The 26899-nt window shown below is 37.3% G+C and overlaps 1 protein-coding gene and 1 long non-coding RNA gene across 22 annotated transcripts in view; one reads left to right on the forward strand and one right to left on the reverse strand.

The window, feature by feature from the left end:
• Window positions 1–26899, forward strand: part of PDE4D (phosphodiesterase 4D) — a 1511392-nt gene that overhangs the window by 1288146 nt on the left and 196347 nt on the right. For all 21 annotated transcript variants that reach the window (XM_082725937.1, XM_082725938.1, XM_082725936.1 and 18 more), the window contains 2 exons: window positions 17244–17280; window positions 24672–24745. In XM_082725937.1, the coding sequence (XP_082582063.1) occupies window positions 17244–17280; window positions 24672–24745 (111 nt within the window). The remainder of the gene's footprint in view (window positions 1–17243; window positions 17281–24671; window positions 24746–26899) is intronic.
• Window positions 182–26026, reverse strand: LOC309862259. Its single transcript, XR_014310385.1, has 3 exons — window positions 25942–26026; window positions 5760–5886; window positions 182–1438 (listed from the first exon to the last, which is right to left on the reverse strand). It is a non-coding gene; the product is annotated as an uncharacterized lncRNA (long non-coding RNA).

Here is a 26899-nt window from a genome sequence, read left to right on the forward strand (position 1 = left end):
TTTAAGTTGAAATATAATTGTTTAATTTATTGAGAAAGTGAGATGGAAAATCATTGCTTCTTAATAGACAGGATGTCATCATCCTCTCTTCTATAAATAGATACTAGTTAAACAGTGGAGACGTCAGGAGAAAATAAGACTAATAATGGGCATAATAACCATCATTGACTGTGTATGTCACCCTTCATTTGGCAAGTATTTCCACATCTGCAATCTGATACTTTGATATTTTGCATAGTCCTATGGATAGGAACTTCATTCTGTTTTATAATTAAGAGATCCAAGGTCTTTAGAGCTTAAACTTTTTTAAAAGCACGGCAAATATTTTGATCATTTCTAGAACATCATCTTGGTAATGCCATTATAAACAAAGTGCTGGGAACTGTTGTAGCACAAACGGCTAAGAAATAGAAGTCTTGGGGCACCTGGGTGGCTCAGTGGGTTAAAGCCTCTGCCTTTGGCTCAGGTCATGATCCCAGGTCCTGGGATGGAGCCCCACATCAGGCTCTCTGCTCAGCAGGGAGCCTGCTTCCTCTTCTCTCTCTGCCTGCCTCTCTGCCTTACTTGTGATCTCTGTCTGTCGAATAAATAAATAAATTAATTTTTAAAAAAAAGGAGTAGAAGTCTCTGTTGACCAAATGCTTTTGACCAAATGGATTATTTGACATTTTGAAAATTTGGCTTTTAATTATATTTTAAGAATAAAATTAGGGGTGCCTAGGTGGCTCAGTGCGTTAAACCTCTGCCTTCAGCTCAGGTCATGATCCCAGGGTCCTGGAATGGAGCCCCACATCAGGCTCTCTGCTCAGTGGGGATCCTGCTTCCTCCTTTTCTCTGCCTGCTTCTCTGCCTACTTGTGATTTCAGTCTGTCAAATAAATAAATAAAATCTTTAAAAAAAAAGAATAAAATTAAATAAAAGCTCAAATTTTTCAAAGACGCAATAAAAAATATGTGACTGACTCTTGGAAAATATATACAAGTCTATAGGATGAGGCTAAACTTAGCTTCTAAAAAATTGGCTTATATAAGGCAAAAGAGAAATTTCTGGAACTTCTGCTTGGAAGACTGCCACTTAGTTTATTTCAGTGTGTCCCCCATAGCAAGAATAATAAGAAAGAGGAAAATTTTAAGTATTAGCATAAGTACAGTGGAGATATAAATACATGAAAAGCGAATTTAAACTACCACTATTAGTAAGAAGTATTTTATAACTACAGAATGACTGCGTAGCAGAAGGTTGCCCAAATGCTGTCATGAAGAAACACGAAGAAATCGCAGAGTAAATGAATAATTACATAAAATATATGCAGCTGTTTCCCTCTTAAATTTCCTCAGAATGCATTTAAAATTGTTTTAACTTCTGAATGACACTTACTTCTCTTGTTGCACTCCCTCCAGTAAGTAATGTTGTTTGTATTTGCAAATACATGGATACCCTGGAAAATTTAACATAAGAATTATCAGAGACAAGACCAACAGAATTTAGTTAAAAAACAAAATTATGAGTTTATTGAAGACAAGCTGCCTGGCAAACCAATTTAGCACTTTAGTTAAAAAGTTTTTCAGGTCACCAGGATAACAGGCCCTATAGTCCCTTGCTTCTGCTGAATAAACATTAACATAGAAAATCCAGAGGCTAGGAATGTAGCTCTTTATGCATACTTAGATATTTATATATGTAGAAGATGGGAGGAAAGGTGCAGAATGGACAATGAGAAGGAGGTGAGTAGACTTGACGTAGCATAGAAAATGGGGCCCACGTGGCAGTCTAGCTCATTAGTCCCCAGCATCCTACAGAAGTTCAAGACTGCATTGATCATTCCACTGATTAGCCACATGTGGACATTCTCTCAGGTAATGGGCATTATCCCTCATCCACTTCTCAAATTACTACCTTTTCTTCAGCAGTTAGCAACTCCCTCACTACCTCTTGAGCCCCTCATGTGAGTTCTTCAGTCCTAGCCATTCTTCCTCACTTCTTGAGTAGAAGGACACTGTACTTCCTCTAGTCCTGGGTTTGAAAAAGGAAGGATGATTGTTTATGTGTCTATTCATCTCTTCAGTTACAGGTTACATTATTCCTGCTTGGCCTTACTAGGGGATCTCTAGAAAGAAAAATAAGGGGCACCTGGGTGGCTTAGTAGGTTAACTTCTGCCTTTGGCTCAGGTCATGATCTCAGGGTCCTGGGATCGAGCCCCACATGGGGATCCTTGCTCAGCTAGGAGTCTGGCTCTCCCTGTGTTCCTCCCACTGCCTGTGCTCTCTCTCCCTCTCTCTCTCAAATAAATAAGCAAAATCACTAAGAAGAAAGAAAGAGAAGGGAAAGGAAGAAAGAGAGAGGAAGAAAGAAAGAAAGAAGAAAAAGATATGTTGTATTATAAAAGTTCTAGTCCTCCCAGGATCTGCATGAAAAGTTTATAGCCCTGCTGAGCTAGAGTTTAGATCTTATTACACCAGTAAGTCCATCTCCTTTCTTAATCTTAATTTACCATTTGAGAATCCTGTAACATGATCTCAACATGGAAAAGTTGGGAATGGGTCATGGAAAGGTGTTATGGCCACATAATCTCTGCCCTTATTCCTGAATTTTCTCAACTAAGGAGTTCTCATCCATCACCGGTGGGGTGAGAGTAACAAGACCATGGCCAAGGTTCTCAAAACATGTGCTGAGGTCCCTGGGGCACCACAAGAACTCACATGGCTGCCTGGGATATATTAAGGGAGACATCAAAATATCTGTCAGTCACGTGGGGAACCAATAGCTAGACATCTTTCCCAGTTTCAACTTTAGGTCATTACTTTTCTTTCTGTGATACCATCACTTTGCCAAACTGAGTTTTGGATAATTGCTGTGATCAAAAGCAGGTGCTGCACAAAAATCATCATGGAATAGGATAGAGGGGAGTCAGTGTCTGATCTTGTTCCAAAGGGAGAAGTTGTGTAGTCCTCAGCAGGCACTGAACTGTTGTGACAAAACCCTATTCAACAGTTTGGACTTAACTACTTAGTATTTGGAACTATTCAGTATTTCTTTTGGCCAATGGCATGCCTTAAACAATTGCTGAGAAACTAAGAGTATTGTGAACTGAGGAAGTCTGAGAACCTCTCTGTTAGGGTGTTTATACATGTCCTTAGGATTAGAGCTAGATCAAATGTCTGTGAAGAGAGATTGTGTCAAGAGAAAGAAAAAAAACAACGTTACAGATTCAAAGCCATGAACTTCTTAATGAGCTCTAGAGTAGAGAATTTGTTCCATTTCTAATTCTGTTGTGACCCAAGTAGACAAAATCTTTTAGTATTGTCAGAAGTCAGTGTAATTTTGATAATGAGCCAGAGAAACCAGGCTTTTTTTTTTCCCCCATTCCCAGTGGGTTGACCACTATTACTATTATTACTATAGAGATTTGAGACAGATACTAATACTAACCATTAAATACCAAGAACTCTATTGGCCAAGTATTCTTGGCTCATCAGTTACTATAATACATTCTTCGCTACTTTTTTTCTTCTCTTTTTAAAAAATTCCATTTCCAGTCACTGAGGTCATTTTATTTGTCTCAAGAAACCAAAACAACAACAACAAGAAATAAAACTACACAAAAAACAGGAATCCCATGAATGCTAAAAAATAATACTTATAAAGTAGTTAAACATATTTCTTCAATCTTTGAATTAAGGAATTAAAAATACCAGTCAAGTACACATATTATATGTTTTCAATCTCGTGCTTTTAAAAAAATCATAAAAATAAAATGTTAATGTTCTGACATTTTGAATGATCATGTTTGTTAACGCCATAGGGTAAAACTAAGGAGTTGAATTTAATGTATTATTCCAACAAGAAGGTGTCAGTGTGTTTGCGTGACACTGTACTGTGTTCCAGTCTTTTATTTATTTATTTTTTAAAGATTTTATTTATTTGACAGAGAGAAATCACAAGTAGGCAGAGAGGCAGGCAGAGAGAGAGGGGGAAGCAAGCTCCCCACTGAGAAGAGAGCATGATATGGGGCTTGATCCCAGGACCCTGAGATCATGACCTGAGCCGAAGGCAGAGGCTTAATCTACTGAGCCACCCAAGTGCCCCTTTTATTTATTTTTAAAAATGTTTTATTCATTTATTTAAGAGATAGATAGAGCACAAGTGGGGACGAGCAGAAGAAGAGGGAGAAGCAGACTCCCACTGAGCAGGGAGCCCAACATGGGCCCGACCCCAGGACCCCAGGATCATGACCCAAGGTGAAGTCAGCCGCTTAACTGGCTGAGGCACACAGGAGCTCCTGTTCCAGTCTTTTAAATAACTAATTAAGTTATGTGTTCTAATCCCCCTTGATTATTGCTGTCAAAGTAATATATCTTGAGGTTTTAGGGGACATGGAGAGGTAAATATTAGTCTTGAAAAGTTCTTAAAGCAGGTGGAAAAAAGAAAAGGAGAATGGATAACATTAAAAATTCATTATTTCCTGGGGTATGTGGGTGGCTGAGTAGGTTAAGCCTCCGCCTCTGCCTTCAGCTACAGGTAAGTATCCGACTCCTGATTTCGGCTCAGATCATGATCTCAGGGTTGTGAGATCAAGCCCCAGATTGGGCTCTGCACTGGGCCTGGAGTGTGCTTAAGATTCTCTTTCTCTCCCTCTGGCCCTCCCCCTCCATCACACTCTCTGTCTCTCAAAAAAAATTCATTATTTCTGTGACAAGATTATTCTTTTACACCTTCAGGGGACTTTGCCAAATATTTAGCATGCAATTTCCCTTTTGAATTTCCTCCATATCCTGTATGTTCCTTGGTGTTTGGACTCTAGTTGTAATTGTGGAGGAAAAAAAAGAAACAGAAAAATAAGTCACCTGAGTATTCCTCAATCCCCATACCTAAGAGAAAAAGGCACTGTGAAGACAAGCTATTTAAACTTCTAAATGTTTGATTATGCAGCTATACTTTTACCTTGGACTTAGTACTAAACAAAGTGTAACATCCACTTTTTAAAAAATTGAGACGAAAGTGTAGCTTAAAAAAAAGTGATCACCCCACAATTCTGTGAGTCATCAGACTTCTGCCGGAGAGCAAACTTAGATCAACCTTGGTCAAAGAGAAACTGACTTATTTTTCAGTGTGTGCGAAGAACACAACCCCTCAGAGAAATTTGTAAGTAAAATAAACTAACTAAAATTAGGAAATTTTGAAAACCATTTCAATAAGAAAAATTAGCCCAGTAGTCTGTCCAGTGTTGTGAGTGCAGAGTGGCCCTTGGTGAGTGACTCGGGTTGAAATTATTGGCTCCCCTGTAAGGGGACTTGTAAGGGACAGATGGGCATTATGAAAGAAATTCTAGTTCTTTTGCTTGTGGACCCCAGACCTGGTGGCTCTCATTTCTTTCCTTAACCCCATGCTTTTTCTCCTGTGTATTTAGGAGGACTAAAATGAAACCATGCAGCAGTGTATTAGAAAATGAAAATTACCTAAATATTAAATTTTGATGATGGATGATAGGAATGGGCAGTTTGTGACAGGCTTGGAGAAGGAAAATAATCCATTCCTGAGAGAGGGGCCCAATCTGGGTCTTCCACCACATTCCAAAAAATGAGTGTATTACTTAGTGTGTTTTTAAATGAGAGTGTCATGCTTTTCCTCATTCAGCAAATATTGACAGTGCCCACTCCATGCCAGGGTACTGTCTGAAGAAGCTATGGGCCTGTCAAAACAGTATCATGCATTCCTGTCATTTTCTTTTTGTAAGTTCTAAATAGAAAAGGAGACTTACCCAGTCAATATTAAGATTCCTATGTGGATATACTCCTGTTTTCACTACCATATCAATGACTTTTTTGCTTGTCAGTCTTAGTTCCTTGGTGAATTGTTCTCAATGTCTTCTGTACCGTTGTCTGAGCCTTATAATAAAAAGTAAATGTTTACGGGATGTCTTTCTTGAGATAAGATGTATTAAGGGGTATGTGTAACTATTCTCACTAAACCCATGCAGTATGAGATATTTAAAGATATACTATTTAAAGATATACTATTACAAAAACAGACAAAGAAAGCCTTCAACCAGACCCATGTTTTTTCTTCAGAAAAGCCAAATAAAGAATATCGAACACTGGGCTTTTCTATCAGATTCCTGGCACTTCATTGTGTAGCTCAGGTGAGATTTGCTAAAGAAATAGTGCAATTATTCCACCTGTCTGTTGCGGTTTCTCTCTGGTTTTGTGTCAGCTTTTCATTAATTGTCTTGGGATTTCAGGGGTTTTCTTAACCTTGGTGCAGAAAAACATGTTGTCATTGATTAGTGGACAGTTCTGTCTAGACATCTGTAAGATGTCAGTTTCTACAACTTCTCACTGGAAGCAGGCAAGTGAAAAGCAGAAGAGAGAGTAGCTTTGTGCACTCTGGCAAATGTGGGAGTTGCCCTGCGACAGAGAATCACTGAAGCAATTCAGTCGATGAGGTCGTCTTCTTTTTTTTTTTTTTTTTTTAAAGATTTTATTTATTTATTTGTCATAGAGAGAGAAGCGAGAGCAAGCACAGGCAGACAGAGTGGCAGGCAGAGGCAGAGGGAGAAGCAGGCTCCCCGCCAAGCAAGGAGCCCCATGTGGGACTCGATCCCAGGACGCTGGGATTATGACCTGAGCCAAAGGCAGCCGCTTAACAAACTGAGCCACCCGGCGTCCCGAGCTTGTCTTTTGTAAATGGTTATGAATGGTCCCCAAACCAAGACCTTTCAGCTCATTGTTTCACTTCTAGGGAGAACAAGGCTATACGCAGATATTGTGTTTCCCTGTCTCAATGTCCAGTCCTTCTTTGCTACTTAGACAACTTCAAGCTGAATTTGTTCTCTGCACCAGGAACAGTTGTGTTTGTTTGACTGGTTATTTTTTCTCTGTTTGATTTTTGTTTTTGTTTTGTTTTGTTTTGCCAAAAAAGTCAGAAAACAACTATTACAATTTATGTGTTATCTATAGGTCCCTATGGCAACTTTTTTAAGTGCAGTAGAACAAAACTGTCATCTAATCATTATTATTTGCAATTATGAATACATTTCTATAGAAACTAAACAGAAGGCAGTTGACAAAAAGAAATATTTCACATTAAATCATAGAGTTAATTGCATGTGTTGACACACACGTCTTTTTGTATGTAATCTTTATGTTTAATACACTGAGTATCTATTCATTTATTCCACCTGCTATAGAGATGAGGTAAAATTTCTATTTTACCGTGTCACTATTTCTTGGTGTCTCTTTTGTTTGTTTTGCAGTGTTGACAGGTAGCCCATCTTGTACTGTTTATCGAGGAAAGGGATTCGTCGTTTACCAGGCAAATGACCTGTCTAAAATCCAATTCCTCAAACACAGGAGCAAAGTGACAAAACACTGTTTCAAAGATTCTGGAACAAACCTTGCATTCATCAGTTCAAGTTTTGTTTCATGAGGTCTACCATGTTTCTTCCTTTGTGGCTAGATTTCAGTAAATTCTTTGTGGAGTGGAGTATATACCATTAGTTCTTGACAAGTAATGGTACATGCTTAAAAGAATACAGAGTAGGAATATGTTCTTCAAATTGTCTGGCATCCATAGAGGCTTTATAGTGATGGAGAATTCTCCCAGGAAATGTAATGCTTGGTCTCAAAATGATCATATTAGGAAAAGTAATGAAACTATCATAAGCTCAATTTTATTTTATTTTTTAAAAGATTTTATTTATTTATTTGACGGACAGAGATCACAAGTAGGCAGAGAGAGCGGAAGAGAAGCAGGCTCCCCACTGAGCAGAGAGTCCGATGTGGGGCTCGATCCCAGGACCCTGGAATCATGACCCGAGCTGAACCCACTGAGCCACCCAGGTGCCCCCATAAGCTCAATTTTAGAAATCATAAAATTCTGCTCTGCTCAAAAATATTGTGCCTTGCATGTGATTGAGGATATGCTTGCACACACACACACACCCCATGAATTAGAATTCAGGTATCTTGACCCTGAACATAATGATTTTGATCAACGATTTGGCATTTGCTGGCAGGTCCAACAGCCTTTTGATGAGAATGTAATAAATAAGTAAAACAATTAAGCTGAAGTTTCTATTTATCCTTAAGGGACAGAGAATCTTGATGGGCTTCTGGACAAATCTTTTAACTTAAAGCCTTTGCCAAGCAATCAGGAATTTTTGTTATGTTAATACATCATTCTTTTGCCTCCACACTTAGAGTAGATACATTTTTTTTTTTTCAGTTAGGTTAAAGATTGTCTTCCCTCAGAAGACTTGCAACTGAAGTTCTCTAAAGATTACTCAAGAGTTGCAGTGGTTAAGTTGATAGCCATTAGCCGCATGTGACCTTCACATAATTTGAATTAATTAAAATTAAATAAAAGCAAAAATTCAGTTTCCTAGGCACACTAGGCACATTTCAAGTCCTAAGTAACCACATGTGACTAGTGGATACTGGTTTGGACAGCAGCATGAATAAAGAATATTTAGTATTTCCATCTTCGCTGAAATTTCTCTGGATAGTTGCTATTTCCGAGTCTAGGACTTGTACTACTATGAGGCTGCTGACTAGTCTGAATTCATTAAGCATGCAGAAAGCAACACGGTGTGGTAGAAATGAAATACTTATTTTAAAAGCCTGCATTTAAATCCAGCTGCACTACACATTGCCATGCCTAGGGATTTCATGACCCAGTAAGATTTCCAAAAACTACCCAGGAGACTGACCAGGGGTTACAGAAGTACATAATTTGCCACGTAAAGGACATTAATAAGAAAATCCTTGTCAATATGCACAATCACTTTATTTTTAAAGGGCATTTTCATTTCAATAAAAAAGAAAGGGCATGATCTCAGAATGAAGGAGAATTTTCAAAAGCAATCTGTTTACCTTGTTTGAAACCTCACCCCATGGTCCATGTTTGTTTTTATTTTGACAAGTTCTGTTGGGTGAGTACCAGCTCTCAGCTTGGCATTTGGAAACCATTGAACTGTACCACCTGCCAAGAGCATGACTTCAACTGACTTACTTAGGTTCCCTGAGCCTTGTTCCTTATCTTAGAATGGGAATATGAGCATCTTTTTAATGCACAGTCATCAGAATTAAATACTTTGTGCCAGAAGGACACAGTGTCTGGCACATAGTCGGCATGCATAAAACGGTACTGTTCTCACTCTTCTCTGTTTGATCATGCCCTTCTTTTTAATCTCCCAAATCCTTTTACCACCTGAAGATCTTTAAAAATTGTTGCATTAGCTCCCCATAAATCTTTCTTCCTAAAACCCATCCTGGAGAAAAAAACAACAGGGCAGGGTCATTAACCTTAAGAACGGGACAGTTGAATGAGATACATTTCTGTGAAAGAAGAACCTGTTCCTAGAACACAAAGTGAAGGTACTTGTGAAAGCTTGCTGAGTCCTCAGCCCTCCCTTCACTCCTCCCCCTCCACAAAGTCCTCACTCAAAGCCATGGAGGTAATTTGTTACATCCACACCCCTGGGAGAATCCCTCCATTGTAGTGGCCTTTATTAAACAAAATAATTAATATGTTTAGTGACTGTATCTATACATACTTTTTAACTTACTAAATTTGGAAAAGGTTTTGATACATAATTTAAAAAGAGATTTTTTTTTTTTTGGTACCATTATCTAACTAGCAAATTTGAGGGGATTGATATCATGTACCTTCTCTAATGATGCCTAAATTTTTGTTTTATGACAAATGAAGAGATAACACTTCAGACTAGAGAATTTTTACTCAGGATGCATTAACTCCACTTCCATTTATCATCAGTGCATGTGAGAAAAGAACATGTGGGTAAAATATTGAGGAGTTTTAAGAATTTGTGGGGTCAAGTACCAGTCTTGGCTGTAATTCTTAAAACGTGAGTAAGAAATTAGCAAATGGTTTAAATTTCAGAAGACTAGGTAACTTCTAAGGTCACATCCATTTCTAAAGTTATATGTATATATAATATATTAATTTTAGGAATTTATTTTTTAGAGCAGTTTCAATTTCACAGCAAAATTAAGAGGAAGGCACAGAAATTTCCTATATATGTCCTACCACACTCCAGAAAGCAGGGTCTGTATGGACACATTAGACAATGTTTTAATCATATGAAATAGTCCTTAAAATGTAATGTTTGCTAGACAGTGTTTTAGTGTAAAGAGTTTTTTTCCATTGAGTCATAAAGGAAAATAATAAAGTAAATTCTCTTTATGCTAATGAGGATGGTGGTTGGTTTTCTTTCTCACAATACCTTTTTTCCCTCTTATTTGAAGTACAGAGGTAGAAAACAAACATACTTATGTCAAGGGAAAGAGAGCCTAGAAAATATCCCTAAGGATTACACACGCACATGTGATGTATGTGTGTGTGCGCACACACACACAAATGCACATTTACATATGTTTATATATATAAATGCATAGGAGCATAAATGCCATCCTCAGAGGACTTCGTTACATTCAGCATGCATACAGTCTTGCTACACTCTGCATATGAACTTGTGGTCTTCAACTATCAGCCAGAAATATCTCCTGGTTAGAAACCAAAGATTATTTCATTTCATTGCATTTATTAATTTATTTTTGGGTGGAAGGATATGCAAATCAGTAGGTAGGTGAAGCTTGTTATGTTTTATAAGTCATTGGTATTTATGGTGATTTTGTTTGGTTGGTTGGTTTTTAAATTTTTTTATTTTTTGCACTTTTATGTAATTTCTGTTTGTTATCTTTATCAGACATATCACCTTCATGAAATGGAAAATGTACTAGAGGTTAGGCATTGTTTCAAATTTGCTTTTGGCATTGATAAATATATTACAGGTACAGATTTGCAGTATTTAACTACAGACCCACCAAAGTTGGGCTGCTCAAATTTGAATCCTGGCCTTTGCACTCCACAGGCATGTGACTTTTTGTGCTTGGGTTTTCCTTTCCTCACCTACAAAAAGACTTTTTAATAAGAGATACTCAATGTAAAGTGCTTTGCACAGTGCCTGGCACACAGTAATCAATAAATGTTATCATTTTTGTTTTATAATCATTATCATTTCTTGGGATTTTTACCATTATTATTTACAATTTTGTTGGTTATTTGTACTCTGACTTTTTAAAATAATTATATTGAAAGCCCAGTTTAAGAAAGTAAAAAAAAAAAAAATAATGGTAACATATTACAAGGCCTCCAGTGCTAAAACTAGTAAGACATTGAATTATTCTACAGGGCATCAGTGAAAAAGAACAATTTATTACTCAAATATATTATAAAATTACAATGCAAGGGCAAAAAAAGGGGTTAAAAGTATTAAGGCTGTTGCCTCCGTAAACTTAGGAACTTAGATGGCCTCATTTGACCTGTTTATTTTGTTTAAGATTTATTTATTATAGAGAGAGGGGGCAGGATGGAGCAGAGCGAGAGAGAGAATCCCAAGTAGACTCACCAGTGATCTCAGAGCCCAGCTCTGGGCTTGATCCCAAGACTGTGTGACCATGACCTAAGCCAAAATCAAGAGTCCACTGATCAACTGAATAGGTCACCCAGGTTCCCCTTATCTGTATTTATGTTAGCTTATTTGTTAAAACTGAGGAAAGATCTGTAAGTTTTTGTGTTTGTTTTTTTTTTTTCCTTTTTGTACTGGTATGGAATACAAATACAAAGGTGCTATTCAATTAGGGTAAACATTCCAACTTGATGACTGCTAATTATAGTTAGCATTATCAAAATACCATAAAATTATATATACAAACATACATAAACGTGGCTTGAAATTTGACACTGAAAAAATTCTAATTGGAAGATACTACCTTATACAATATTGAACAGCTTTAATTTTTGCCTTTATACTGATTTACATTATTTTGGGTTCTCAGTAAAATGTTGAGCATTCCTGCCAAAATGCAAGTTTTAGTAGTTGTGACTTCTGACCACAGGACCAAGTTTTGTGGTAATGGACTACCTGAATTCTATATGGCAGTAGCTTCAAAGAGGAAAATCAGATTCAGGTCTGGCAGAGGTTGGTTTTGTTACAAAGGAACTTCATTCTTTGGGGTTCCATAAATTGGGTACTACTTAGCTTTTTTTTAATTTGGTTTAGAGTGGAGCCAGTTCTAAATTAAAAGGCCAAGTGATATAGGAGGAGCAATATCATCAGGTAAATCTGATACAAATGAAGCATATTTTTTCATTTGTTTGTTTGTTTGTTTGTTTTAGTGGTATAATGTCTACTGGGAGTTTACCAAAAGCATAATGTCTTCTTCATAAGTAATTTTAAAGGGATCATTGTATTCTTTATTTTTTTTTTTAAAGATTTTATTTATTTGAGGTCCCTGGCTGGGTCAGTGGGTTAAAGCCTCTGCCTTCGGCTCAGGTCATGATCCCAGGGTCCTGATACCGAACCCCACATTGGGCTCTCTGCTCAGCAGGGACCCTACTTCCCCCTCTCTCTCTGCCTGCCTCTCTGCCTACTTATGATCTCTATCTGTCAAATAAATAAATTAAATCTTTTTTAAAAAAGATTTTATTTATTTATCTGAGAGAGAGACTGAGAGAGCATGAGGAGAGGTAGATCAGAGGGAGAGGGAAAAACAGGCTTCCCTGTTCTCCAACTGAGTAGGGAGTCTTATGGGGGACTGGATCCCAGGACCCTGTGATCATGACCTGAACCAAAGGCAGACGCTTAAGGAGTCCCTTAAGCCCCAGGTGTCCCAAGGAGTCATTATAGTCTTAAATGTGACATTTGTAGTTTCTCAAGCCTAACATTTACTTTTTCTGAAAAAAACAAAACAAAACAAAACAAAAAAAAGTCACTTTATTTTTTTAAAGATTTTATTCATTTATTTGACAGGCAAAGATTATAGTAGGCAGAAAGGCAGGGAGAAAGAGAGAGAGGGGGGAAGCAGGCTGCCTGCTGAGCCGAGAGCCTAATGTGGGGCTCGATCCCAGGTCCCTGAGATCATGACCTGAGCCGAAGGCAGAGGCTTAGCCCACTGAGCCACCCAGGTGCCCCCAGAGCACCTTTTAAAAAATGATATCTATGGGGGCACCTGGGTGGCTCAGTGGGTTGGAGCCTCTGCCTTCGGCTCGGGTCATAATCTCAGGGTCCTGGGATGGAGTCCCATGTCGGGCTCTCTGCTCAGCGGGGAGCCTGCTTCCCCCTCTCTCTCTGCCTGCCTTTCTGCCCATTTGTGATCTCTGTCTGTCGAATATATAAATAAACTCTTTAAAAAAAAAACAAACCCAAAAAACAAAAAAAAATTTATCTATGGAAAAATATAATTTAGTTTCACAAAATGTACTTGGGAAATATTTTTTATAATACCTTTATTGTCTGAAATCATAGTTTTGTGATTTTAATTTAAAATGGTAACAACATAAAATATTCAACATCCCTATGAATCTGCACTCAGTAAACCCAATTCTTCATGTCCTATTTTAATATTTAGCTTTATCTTATGAATTTTTTATCAAAATAAACATATTTTTCCTTAGTGAGTTGTTTTTAAAGGAACGAAGAACTGAAATGAGTTTGAGTGTTCATACATTATTTAAAATTGTTTTAATTTTAAAATAGAATCAGCACTTAGATTTTAATAAATTTGGATTGATATCTACTTGAAAAATTTAGAGATTATTAAAAATAGACTGGAATCATTAAAAATGTTTTAAAAGTATGAAGGCTTATATAGTTTTTCAGGACTCAATATGTTTAATGTTAAAAGCAACATATAAAATACAATACACGGTATGACTCTAACTGTGTAAGAAATCCTGCTTTTCATAAAAATCATACCTAACACACATGTGCTTACTTGTATCCGGAAGAAAAATGTTATTGACAGTTATTTTTGAGTAGTTCTGCAAGGATTTTTTTTTTTTTGTATTTTTCAAAGTTTCTTCAGTTAATATGTGATTTACATGCAAAATATACATATTAGTTTTTTAAAAGGTCAAGTATAGAAATCTGTTTCCATATTTGTGTATTTTATATGTCTGTACTTCCGTGAATATGGGAGTAGAGGGGTGAGTAGATGCATTCCTCCTGCGGCTAATTCTCGGGGGTTGTCAGATAGCCTAAGTGTTCAGAAACATTTTTATGTACACTCTAGAAATGAGAACATACTTGTTTCTCTACCATTCCAGAAGAGGTGGCTCAAGGGTGAGTTGGGGAATGGGTGATAGTTTTGAATCAAAGGGAAGAAAGACACCAGGATTTCAGAACACCCAGTCATCTGTAAGTTTATCCGTTCCCTAATCCTCTCTGATAAACTCCAGGGGAGAATTTCTTTCTAGTTTTAGAGCCAGACCGAGTGAAGCACGGAAGACCTACAAGTCTGCATGAGATTCAGTTCAGAAAGTAAGCCTTCAGTTTCGCATCAGACGTGCTTTCTCATGCAACTGCTTGTCCTGCTGGCTGTCAATGCCGGGCATGGTCTTTGGTGGCAGTCAGGACTTTGTGGCCCTTAGTGCTTTTGGTATCAGAGGATTAGGGGGCCTTTGATTAATAAAGCAAAACTTTCTTCTGATTAACGTCATCTGCTTTTCCTTCTGCTTTGGCCATCATGAAGTGTGGAGAGGTGGCGGCCTTGTGTGCTTCAACACAATTTTGAAATGAGCTAGTTTACTGATGGCGCTGTTGGTTGGATTCATTTTGTTAGATGACCAGGGGCTTTGCCACAATTAAGGACTCGAGTAGTTTCCGGATCCCAGTGAAATCTCTGTGAGGGTTTGCTTTTGGGTTTTTTCCTTCAGCTTTTTGCTAATGTTTCTGGCTTCTTATTGTAGGAAGAACGAGGGCAGAAAATAAAGTAGTAAGTGATACAGAAGTAGGGGAAGGATGGCCAAAGGCCCAGAAAGTAGTTCTTGACTCTCACTGTCATTACTTTTTTGGGGGAAAAATTTAGCAGTGTACACTGAGCAAGTTCTTGGGAGAGGGGACAGCCAGCCCTCCCTACCTAGACTGGGTGATTCTGTTTCAATCTGTGGTAGCCAGGGTGGGCTATTGAGAACCTCCTTCCACATCCTGAGACTGGAGGTGACTGGCACTGACTGCTGTGACTGTTACCTGGGTACAAATGACCTCATTGCTCACATGCACGCATGCATACATACTACACACACACATGCGCGTGCACACGCATGCACACGTGCACACACACACATAGACACATGCATACAGACGTACAATGTCCAAAATGGAGCCTCTTTTCTGATCTCACCTCCCATCCCATATGACTCCCTTCCCACCTGTCCCTATGAATATACCAATCCATCTCCAAAAGCTATCTTCTTTCCTTAAAGCCATTCCTCTTCCTTTTTTGTTAAAGTTTGTTGTTGCTATATTTGTTTGATTTTTACATAAATGAGAGACAATACTCTATAATCCTCTCCATATATACATATACATACATATATATTTTTTTTTGTCATATAGCCAAAGATTACTTAAGCATTATATCATTTTGAAAAGAGAAGGATAGGATATAACCTGCCCTCGACTGAGGACATATGCCCATTGGAAGAGTAGAAATAATTTTACTGTTACTGAAATGAGACAATCAAGATATTTGGTAAAAATAATTTCTGAGGAATGAAGTATCTCCATGATTAAAAATATAATGGTCTTTCTTTCTGCTTTGACAGGGAAGGGAAGCCAGACTGGTAAATCATCCTAAATATTTTATGTTCTAAATATATCTTTTACAGAACTTAGTAGTAAAATACAATCAAAGAAAGAATTCATGTTTTAATAAGCATTCACACCATTTTTAGTTTAGAGTCATCGAATGTAATTCATGTAAAAAATGAAACTTATATGGGTAAAGTCACTGAGGTTTGGAGGCTGGTACTGCAGTTATCTTTTCTTCCTCTAAATAAAAGAGGTACAAACTAAAAAAAAAAAAAAAAGAAAGAAACTTATTTCCAGGGATCAGTTTCAGATTAATAGTGTGCCTTGGTCAGCGTAACTTAATTCTTAGAAAATAAACTTTGTAAGCAGGCAATTATAAAGAATGAAGTGGAAGAAAAGATTGTCCCTTGGGAATACATCTAGATTTCCTATTACTTTAATTTTGACCATCTGAATAATCTACAGAAAAATCAGGTACCATACCTCCCCCCCCCAAAATGTAATCCTGGAGCGAAGGAGTGCAAAATAGCACTTTTCCCTTAAAGTGTGCTCCTACATTTCCTGCTTTTTATTTTGCACACTTTGAATTTCAAGATCTCTGTGTAATTTGATGATGGCCGTAACGAATGGTCTAATCATTGGTAATGATCCGTGTACTGACGTCACCCATATGCTGCTTGTGTTAAAACATATTTCATGGGTGGTGTTTGAGATCGTTCAGTCCTTTCCAGAATTGTTCATGACCGAGTGCACGGTTGCAATGCTCTCAGTCATGTCCAGGAAGCTTTCTGTGTAGAGTAATTACATTCATTTTTGATGAAAGAGCTTCAGCTAGCCAGATCATAAAATACCCCATGGAGATTTTGGAAATGTTTCTCACGAGTCACCCATGCTAAGAAATACCACGAAAGAACTCTGGGCCCCAGTTCCTCACTTTCCCCCAAGTAGAATCTTGCACAACCTTCCTTGCCTTTCCTGGTTTCTCTGAGACACGTCATGCTGACACCTTGCCCCTGTATCCCAGGCTTGGTGTGGCCAGTGTTGCTGCAGCAACAGCACACACCGGGTAACATTGCCCTATTAGCTACAGCAGCGGGACGTGAGTCAGTTGAAAAGTTTTGCAGGGTTTTTATTAGTGTATGATGCAGTCCCGTGTCCTCTACAGCTGCTAGCCTGTCCAAACTCACACACCGTGATGCGGAACACTCGATGCTCATCACCTTCAAATGTTAGATGGTCCAGGGGCCTCTCACTGAGGCCCCTGCAGTTGCTAGATCCTTCCACAGCATCTCTTACTAATGCCTACGATAAGAAGTCACGAGTAAAACTCAGGACATGCAGCTGGGACTCTGTTTCTACTGTTGTATATCCTGTGCACGTAATAAGTAACAGTGACCTTGCTTGATGATCAAGAAGCCCCTTTTAGCCCAGGCAGATGGACAATGGTTAACATCCCCGAAGACAGTTTTTCAACCCACTGGCTGGCAATAACATGTGTTGAAGAATAAGGATGGAATTACTGTAATTCTCTATGGAAATTTATGATAGTGCAATTTATTATTTAGTACTGATCAAAAGTGATCACAGAGTTATCATAATTTTTAACATGAGATTTGGTTTGTTTTTCAGACATGGAGATGACTTGATTGTGACTCCATTTGCTCAGGTAAGCATGGTTTGGTGAATGGGCAGGTTTCTCACAGATGTGGAAATTTAATTTAGGGGATTAGTTCTGGTTCTTAATTTCATTTTAAGTCAGATGCAAATGCAAATAAAAATTCTGTGGTTCATTTAAGTAATTCAAAGGCAATGCTAGAGAATGTGACCTTAACCATATTGGACTGTTTCCTATAAACCCATAGACCCAAAGAATGTCTTTGTTTCAGATTACAAATCACCTAAGTGATAAATTTAAATGCGACCATATTTCCTTAACTAATATAAACACTGGAAGCAGAGGGCTATATTGTGGGTTAAATTACATTTAGTATAATTAAATACATGATTAGGGCTTGAAATTTAATATTTCAGTTCACCTTGATGCTTTATTTACTCCTTTTTTATGTGTCATTTGTACAGATTTAAGTTTATCTTAATTTGTTCCTTTTAGACATACAAATCATGAAAATACCTTAACCACATAACATAAGTTCTAGAAGGTGATAAAACAAACTAAAGCATTTAGAGTATGTATAAAATGGTTGATAGGCAGATAGTCTTTATATAGGCCAGTGCTTTGGCACCCTAGGCAGCTAGCAACTCCCCAGCTAGAATCACCTAGAAGGCTGTTTATCCCAGGCCATATCCCTGATCAATGGAATTCAAACATTTGTGGGTTGGATCCAAGCACCTGTACTTTTTAAAGAACCAGTATTTTTCCAGGCAAAGTTGAGAGACATTGGTATAAGTAAATGGGAACAGGACGGGATATTACTGATTTAACTGGGGTATAAAACAGGCTTAAAGCCAATACTAACTCTAAAAAGAAATGTTGAATATTAGGTTACAAGTGATCCAGACAGATTATAAAAATGGTAATCAAGGCTAACCATAGTCATAATCAAAACTAGTTCTAGTGCCTCAGGTAGCTCATTTAACTTCTCTACAACTTCTTTTTTCAACTGGTAAAATTAGATGACTTGGCCTGGATAAAGGTAGATGCCAGTTCAAACCTTATCTCTTCCTCTTGCTCAGTGAATGGCCTTGGGCAAGTCACTGAACTTTTTCAGGCCTGGTTTACCCCTCTCCTAAATGAAAGTCCCAAGAGAAACTACTTCATAAGGTTTATAAGATCTTAAAATAATACCAAACTTGTGAAATGCTCGGCACAATTTCTAGAAAACAACATGGATTTTAAGTGTTGTAATTAGTTAAGAGCTGTTTCATCTCAAAAATGTTATAATAGGTTGTTTTTTATATACATACTGGCAGTGTTTGGATAATAGGACTGTGTATAATTCTTCGCCTTTTTCAAATTTCCTGAAATTTTGTGATTGCTATAATTCAGAACAAAACCCTAATGAATCCATAAATAACAAACCATGTAAGAGTGATTTTTTTTCATTACTGTAGGCAATTAGAGATAGAATATGACCACCATATCTTTTAGAAGTTACTGTTTTGTTTGCTTAAGATTTTGCTGGAAATCATAAATTCTTTCTAGAACCTATATTTCTATGTTCAGAAACATTTACAACTCTTCAAAGTTCTAATCACATTTTCGGATAACAAGATCACACAAATTTAGAAATTTTTTAAAATTGATTACTATTGAGGATCCATAATTTTATTTCTAAGAACTGAGAGCCGGGTGAACAGTTAAAATCAGGAAAAATAACACAAGTAACCATCACCAAACATAAAAAAATCATTCCAACTACAGTTTATTCAGGTAGTTATTTTTACTTCTAAGTGAAATCTCTAGATATTGTTATATATATATTGTTATACATGTATATATATACATGTATCTAAATATATAGTAAAAAATGAAAAAAACTGCATGATACTTATCTCTTACTTAAGGTATTATTTCTTAAGTGATAATAAATACTTTTATTTGATAGATTTTTTCTCTAATAAATAGATTAATAAATTTTATTTTGTCCTTACCATCAATGGTCTTAAATTTGTAGGAAATCTAGTCTTTTATATTTTTATCTGCCTCTGCCTCTACTTCTGTTCTTTCTTTCTCTAAAATAAATTTTTAAAATGTATTTTTAAAAAGACAAACTTCTTTCAGAATAGAATTTTTTTCTATAAAAAAGTTTAGAAAAAAATAAAAGGAAAAGGAAGAAAATGAAAATTTCTCATAATTGCAACTCCCCAAATAACTAGTATTGACATTTTGAATCCCTCCCTGGTTTTTTTGTTTGTTTGTTTTGTTTTTTGTTGTTGTTGTTGTTGTTGTTGTTTTTTATTTTTTTTTTTTAAAGATTTTATTTATTTATTTGACAGAGAGAAATCACAAGTAGGCAGAGAGGCAGGCAGAGAGAGAGAGAGGCAGAAGCAGGCTCCCTGCTGAGCAGAGAGCCCGATGCGGGACTCGATCCCAGGACCCTGAGATCATGACCTGAGCCGAAGGCAGCGGCTTAACCACTGAGCCACCCAGGCGCCCCTGTTGTTGTTGTTTTTTAAGCCTAGTTGTGGTTTCCTGTAAAGCTAAGAGAACAGAATCTTGTTATAAGAGAATTTAGAAAGACATCCAATTTGATGGACAGGGCTGAGCCCTAACCCATCCAGGATAGATGTCATCTTCAGAAACGGTCTTACAACCAACCCTGCTTCAGGTCGTGTTCCCATGTCTCCGACACTGTCAGGGTAAGAAATTCTTGCTGGTGTTTAACCCACACCATTTGCCACTTTCAACTTCATATGTTTCCCCCATAAGCTCAGAATCCTTTTGGTCCTCAAAAAAGTGACATTTGTGTAGATGTGATTTAGTTCCATTTTGAAATAGTTTGTTTTTGTTGAAATCTTCTGGTGTTGGGATTTCCTTAGGCACCAAGGCTACATGTAGAGAGGAATCCCAGTGCCATGCCAGGTCATGCTGCCGCACAATTGGCCTTTTCCTCCTAAAAATATAGGAACAGTTTGGCCAGAGCTCATTAGGGGGATTCAGGAATACCAACAGGTCTCAACACTGGTGAAATGCCGGAGACTCTGCTTTGCAATTAGTTGCCTCTGGCCACACCCACCCAAATATGTGATATGACTACCTTGTGAAACTATAAGTCACTTAAAATTCTCATCTTGAAGTACTGACTGTTAAAACAAGTGGAATATCTGACCGAGGAAGAGACAGAAAATACCCAACTATTTTCTTGGATCCCTGGAGAAGCCTCATGTTATTCAAACTAAAGAGATAGGCCTGATTTAAGTCTACAGGGTAAGAACATATAAGTCATTTTAACATTAATCAAAATACAGCGTCTGGGATAATTTTTTAAAAAAATGTACTAGCCTTTAACACTATAGAACACTATTATTCCATTTGGTAATAGAACATTGCCAGTATTTTTTAAATACCTGCCCCATTTCACCTAGCAGCAGCCACCTTGTGGCCGGCCGCAGCTCAATCTCCTGGTTGATGCAGCCACCAGGCGCCCCCTGCTGGAAGCTGGTTATCACATTTCAGTTGCTTCTGTTAGTTTCTCCTTGGATCTTTCATTAAAATAAATGACAGCTAGCATCGTCTGCTAATCAAAGTACTCTTTAGATTGAACTAAAGGAAATAATCAGTATTCAACCTTTGTTTACATACAAGAAGAGCAATTTCATACAGTTTAACCAAAACATAACTTGGAAAGGTTTCTATCAAAATGACCTTTCTATCTTCTAAGTAATCATAATTTGACTCAATTTTTGGGTTCTTGTTGTTGTTTGTTTATTTTGTTTTTGTTTTTCTGGACTAAAACTGAGACTAGGAATTCTTCCTCTTTCTCCTCTCCCCCAGTGCCAGTGGCAACTCTTGGTCTGTGTTTTAGCACCATCTAGTGACCTGAAGTGTATTTGTAATGAAAAACAATTCTCAAAATTCTTTGTTTACTCTTTAAGTAGGGGTTTTTAAAGAGAATGTTGTTGCCACATCTTGTTTGTTGACAGCAGTCTCCTCTTTAAATCTTTTCGAGTAATGGTTACTATAGAAGCATACTTTGCGTTTAGGCTCTATGTTCAGTTGCTTAACTTTTCAATGAAGCCAACTTTGTTCTGTTATTTTCAGTAAATCTTATTGGCTGATAAATTTTAAAGTATTTAAGAAAATCTGAGATGTGTGTGTGTGTAAAGAACATTTAATCCTTGTCCCGAGCCAGTACATGACCCATCTCTGCCAGTTTTCCATAGCACCATCATGATTTCTTTCTTAAAGTGTATATATTTCTCATCATTTCAAGTGCATTTTTTACCTTGACTGATTACACTTTTGCTTGGAGTGGCCAAAGAGAAAGAAATAGCCTTAATTTTCTAACCATTGAGCTGTATAATGGAAAGCCTCAAGGTTCTTTTTGGTTAGCAAGTATTTAAGAGTGGAGAAAAGTATAGGAATTTTAAAGCCCTGACTACAGTTCTTAAGAGGTTGAATTCAAGGGGAGTGAGAACTGCCCTATGGCAAAAGAAAAGAATAATTAAATCCTGACTCAAGGGCTTGAGTAAAACTGCTTCCAGTTCTCTCCCACAGCATATAGAACCAGATGCCTTACTCTGTAGTCTGCAAGACAAGTGAAAGCATGAAAGACGAAATCAGTGCTTTGGTGATGTAGCCACCTAGAATCAATCAACTAAATTTAGGGTAATGTTTTCCATAACATTTGGCTGGAACTTAAAAAAAAATTATTTTTACTTATTTATTTGAGAGAGAGAATGGGCATATCTGAACCAGGGTGGGTATAGGGGCTGCGGTGATGGTGGCAGGCAGAGGGAGAGGATCCCAAGCTGGCTCTGTGCTGAGCTCAGAGCGCTTGGAGGGACTGCATCCCTCCACCCTGAGATCAGGACCTGAGCAGAAACCAAGAGTCAGATGCCTAACCAACTGAGCTACCCAGGTGCCTCTGGTCTGGAACTTTAATTTACACTTCTGCCATTATCATATGTGTGCCATAGTGCGCGATCTAATCATCCTTAATATAAAACTTATAGAGTATTATTTGACTTTTACAAAAACACATAAGGGATGATGGATTTACAAAGTTATTTATTGCAGCAGTGCTTGTAAAGGAAACTTTAGGAGACAACTTAAAAGTCAGTTGATAAAGGGGACAGGTAATTGAATGCCTAGAGGGAGGGGCTGGGAAGGAAATTTCTTTTTTCACTTTTTACTTGGAAATTCTTCATACATGTAAGAGAATATATCTAGTGGCTATCTAAAATATAAAGAACACTAAAATTAACAGTTAAAGAAATAGAACAGTACCAATATTTTTAATACCCCAGAGCATACCTCCCTGATTTCATCTATCCGCTTCCTCTCACAAATAACAATAATTTGGGTTTTTGTCTTTTTTTAATGAGGGGAATATGTTCTACATTCTACCTTTTTATTGTTTAAATTCTGTACCACGTGAAAATATAGATTATGCAAAAGAAATACATCAAATCTAAATTAAAAACTGAAATAAAGTAATCTGATTTAATATTTTATTATAACAGAGTCAGAAAACAATTATGGTATAACTTTCATGAACTAATGTTTCCTTTCAAATGAGCATAGAACTTGAATTACCTGCAACACTATTTCTATTTACTTAGGTACCGAGTATAGTGCACTTAGTATAATTTATTAGAACCTAGTTCTCAGAATTCTGAGGTTAAATTTTGCCTAGAAAAAGGAGCACTTAGGCGGTGCAATAATCTTATTTAAAATGTTTTATTAGTGTATTTGGTCTTCAATTCTTAAAGCATAGCTTAGGCTTTCATGACTTAATGACAGTGATCATTTATCAGATTTATTTCTGCACCATTCAAGATTTCATACCTTATGAAAGACAGCGTGCTCTGATGTCAACAGTTGGCTATTTGAATACTCCGTCATAGGCAGCGTGACCTTCCAGAGCTATGAGTTGTTTATATGTGATAATGAGCTAGGCTTTTCCAGTGCCTGAGTTAATCATGGTTGGCACCTTAGGAAGCACCATTAACTCGTTCAGGAGATAATGATGGAGGTCACCATCCTAGGGTGCAAACGGCATCCCAGTGATGTATAAGAAATAAGGTCAGTTTCAGAAATGTCTGAGACATTTTTGTCTTAGAAAAACATTTAGACTGCCTTCAGTCTAAGTCAGGGCCAGATGAAAACATTCTGGGTATAATTCTGGAACACTGGAGCAATTATAAATTTGCATTCCTCACTCCCCCTTTTTTTAAACCAATTATAGGCATTAAGAAAACACCCCTATGCATGCACCAGATCATTAATCAGATGGCATGTTGCCATAATGGGCTAATGTTCATTGAGTGTTTTCTGTTTGCCAGGCACGTCTTGGCACTTATCATTTCAGATCATCTTCACAACAACCCTCAGAGATAGCTATCCTTATCTCGGGTTATAGAAAAGGAAACCTAGGCACACAGAGATTATGTAACTTGTCTAAGTTCACACAGCGAATACATAACAAAGTCAGGTAGTCTGGGTTGTTATGTAATACCTAATGGGACATTTGAAATCTATGTTTTAGTGCAACTTCAACATTGTCATTGTCACCCAGATTAATTATAGCCTCAATATAGACTCCAACCTGGGGGGGAGACTTGCCCATTTTAGTGGAAAGGGAGGCAAGAAAAGCCTTTGTAAATTTTCTCTCCTAGTCTTACTTCCAATTCTTTTGCCACCTTCTATTTGCACTAGAATTAGAAAAAGGACCTTCAGAAGTAGGGGAACATATTGGTCCTGCCTTATGTGTATGGGTGTGTTGTGTCTATGTATTCACTTATTCAGCACATTGATTTTAGTATCTTCTATGGGTTCACCTCTGTGCACATCAGGGTGGTCCTGTTTTATGTGAAAATGCATCCCTAAGAATCTTATAGTTAATGATTCAAATAACCTCAACAAAAAAAATAATTTCTTTTTATTAGATAGATAGCCATGTAGCAAAGGTGAAAAAAATTTTAAATTCACCTAGCTTTCTGTTTTGGGAAGTCTGACATTCTTTCTTGGTCGATGTTTGAGGAGAATTTGTTGATATATATTTACAATTTTAACCCTTAAAGTAAGAGTTTATTATTATTTTATATTGTACTATTTAAAATTTGCACTAAATGTAACAATGCTCTATGTATATTGACTGGGAATATTGTGATAACTGTTGCTTCTGTCACGGTAGTCATAGACAATGAGGAGAAATGTCTGGAAAATCTTTGCAATCAGGCCTTCCTAGATTTCAAATAGATAGATGTAAACTTCACTAAGGGCTAGAAGATTCTTCAGTGGTATATGAAACTAGGTTGAAAGTATTATCAGGTTTTCTCTTAACAGACTATTTTTTAAATCACCAAGCCATTTTAAATTGCACTAAAAATGGCTGTACTCCAAGTAGCTTAAAGAATCCCTTTTTGTTGTAGGTCTTGGCCAGCCTGCGAACTGTACGAAACAACTTTGCTGCATTAACTAATTTGCAAGATCGAGCACCTAGCAAGTAAGTTATCCTTTCCCCAGGACTTCTTGCTGAACTTTTAAACGGTGTTTTCTCAGTTTGATTGAACTCAGGGCAATATATTAGATTTCTCTGAGTTGTTGCCATGTTGTCTAACCATTTACACTAAGTCATAAGATGTCCTGTTAATTTTCTATAAATACTTTGTAGTGATGGTTCTAATATCAGAAATGAAGTAGTATGAGAAATAAATATGGTGATTGCATCTGTCAGAAATCATCTGGCATAATCAGCCCTCTGCCCAGTTATTTACACTCAGGGTAACTTTATAGTTTTGGCTTACTTCATAAATTAACCAAGGACAAAGAATCTTATCAAGACTTAAAGTCAATCCAAAGTCATCCTCTTAATTCTAAGACAATTACTTGGAGAAACATCATCATACCAAAGATCTTTAATTCTCCTGCTATTACTGAATCTTAGATCAAGAGTGTCCTGGAGTAATTAATAAAATTGTGATTTTTATGATAACAGAGGAAGCAGTTGAAAGAAGGAAAGTTGAGATGGGAATTGAGTATTATTTGGGAACGCTAATAAAAGCAAAAAATCTAAAAAGAGAAAAGAATTTCCTATGATTAAGTGGAAAACGAATTATTTAAATGCTCCTTATTTTGGCAATCTATTGTTAATAATAAACAAAAAGTTACTAAAACATCAACTCCACAAAGAATTTCCAAAAGAAAATTTAAAAAAAAATTTTTAATCAATAGTAAGAGGACAGTGAATAGAAATTTATTCGAAATTAAAACTTATCTAAGTGTATAAAAGAATATGAAAAATCTGAACCTTATTATTATTATCCCATAATAATGCAATTGACCTCCCCAATTCACATTTTCCATGATTAAAAAAAGCTTTGACCATTATTCTGCTTTTCCTGTGATATTGTCATTTTTTCCAGGTAATGAACTTTTGCAGTCCCGTTTCCTCAGTTTCAACATTTCTCACCTTCTTCTCTCCACCCCAAACCCCACCCATTGGAGTAACTATAATTCATTCTTTAAGTTGCATATTAAATATAATTTATTTGGGACCGTCATCCCTGACTGACATCCAACATACACTCATTTCCACAGGTCCCAAACTTGATGGTATGCCTTTACATCTCTGTCCCATAATATCCTTCACACCGCTCCTATGCTAACATAGATCCCCCTGTGCTCCACATACCTACTTACTTGTCCAAGTGCACCTCAAGAACGTCCGTCCGCAGTGAGCCTCACATGTGTAGCCCGGGTGCCTAGCATAATACCCAGCACAGAGAAATAACTCTGCATGTGCTTGTTCGCTAAAAGAGCGAACTGATAATGTAGCACGTGGAATTGGAGGGTTCACTTGAGGTACTTGTTCATTACCAAACATGTCTTCTGTGCTCCATGGCCATAAAATACCACCCTAACCTCAACAGCCTTGTGGGGCTTTTGGCATTTGGTAACTTGTAGGTAAGGTCACCTCCTCTTTAGAAAGTCTCAGCCTCACAGGAGGCATGAGATTATTGGTGTCACTCCCAAACTTTTCAGTCCCAAATATCCAGGAAATTCAGTCAAGACCTTTAAAAGGCAAACAGGAAACTGTATAATGCCTTTACACTTCTTTCAGACATGGTCACGTGGGTGTCAGCATCTAAACCTGTGGTAGGCAAGTAGTTGACCAGACAGGTGTGAAGGCATCACCCTGGCCTTCTGTCTCTGAAGAGATGACTTACAGCCCATTCCTTGTAAAACAACAGTTTTCAACTGATTTACAAGGACAAGACAGATTTTAGAGGGAAAAGACCAGCTAGAGGAGGATAGAAACCCCTAGTTTATGCCTAAATTTGACTTACAGTATGCCCAGTGACATCTAACCAAAACATAGTAGCTGATAGACTTAAGTAAAGACCTTTGTGGTCTCTCTTTGTGTTAATGCAGATTTGTACCTCCTTTACTGATTCAAATCAAACCAACCTCTTCAGGTATCAGAATAGTAGGATTCAGTCTACACACAGTTAAACTCTGCTGTGCTCAGTGACAGTGAAATGGTCATAACTCTAGGCCATCACATGATGACCATGAGGGGATCAGAATTTTCCCTGCTGGATACTTATAGTGCCACTAAAACATTTCCAAGCTGACACATGGATTTTACGCAAGGCAT

This window comes from Mustela nivalis (genome assembly GCF_964662115.1).
Source record: "Mustela nivalis genome assembly, chromosome: 3".
Classification (NCBI taxonomy): domain Eukaryota; kingdom Metazoa; phylum Chordata; class Mammalia; order Carnivora; family Mustelidae; genus Mustela; species Mustela nivalis.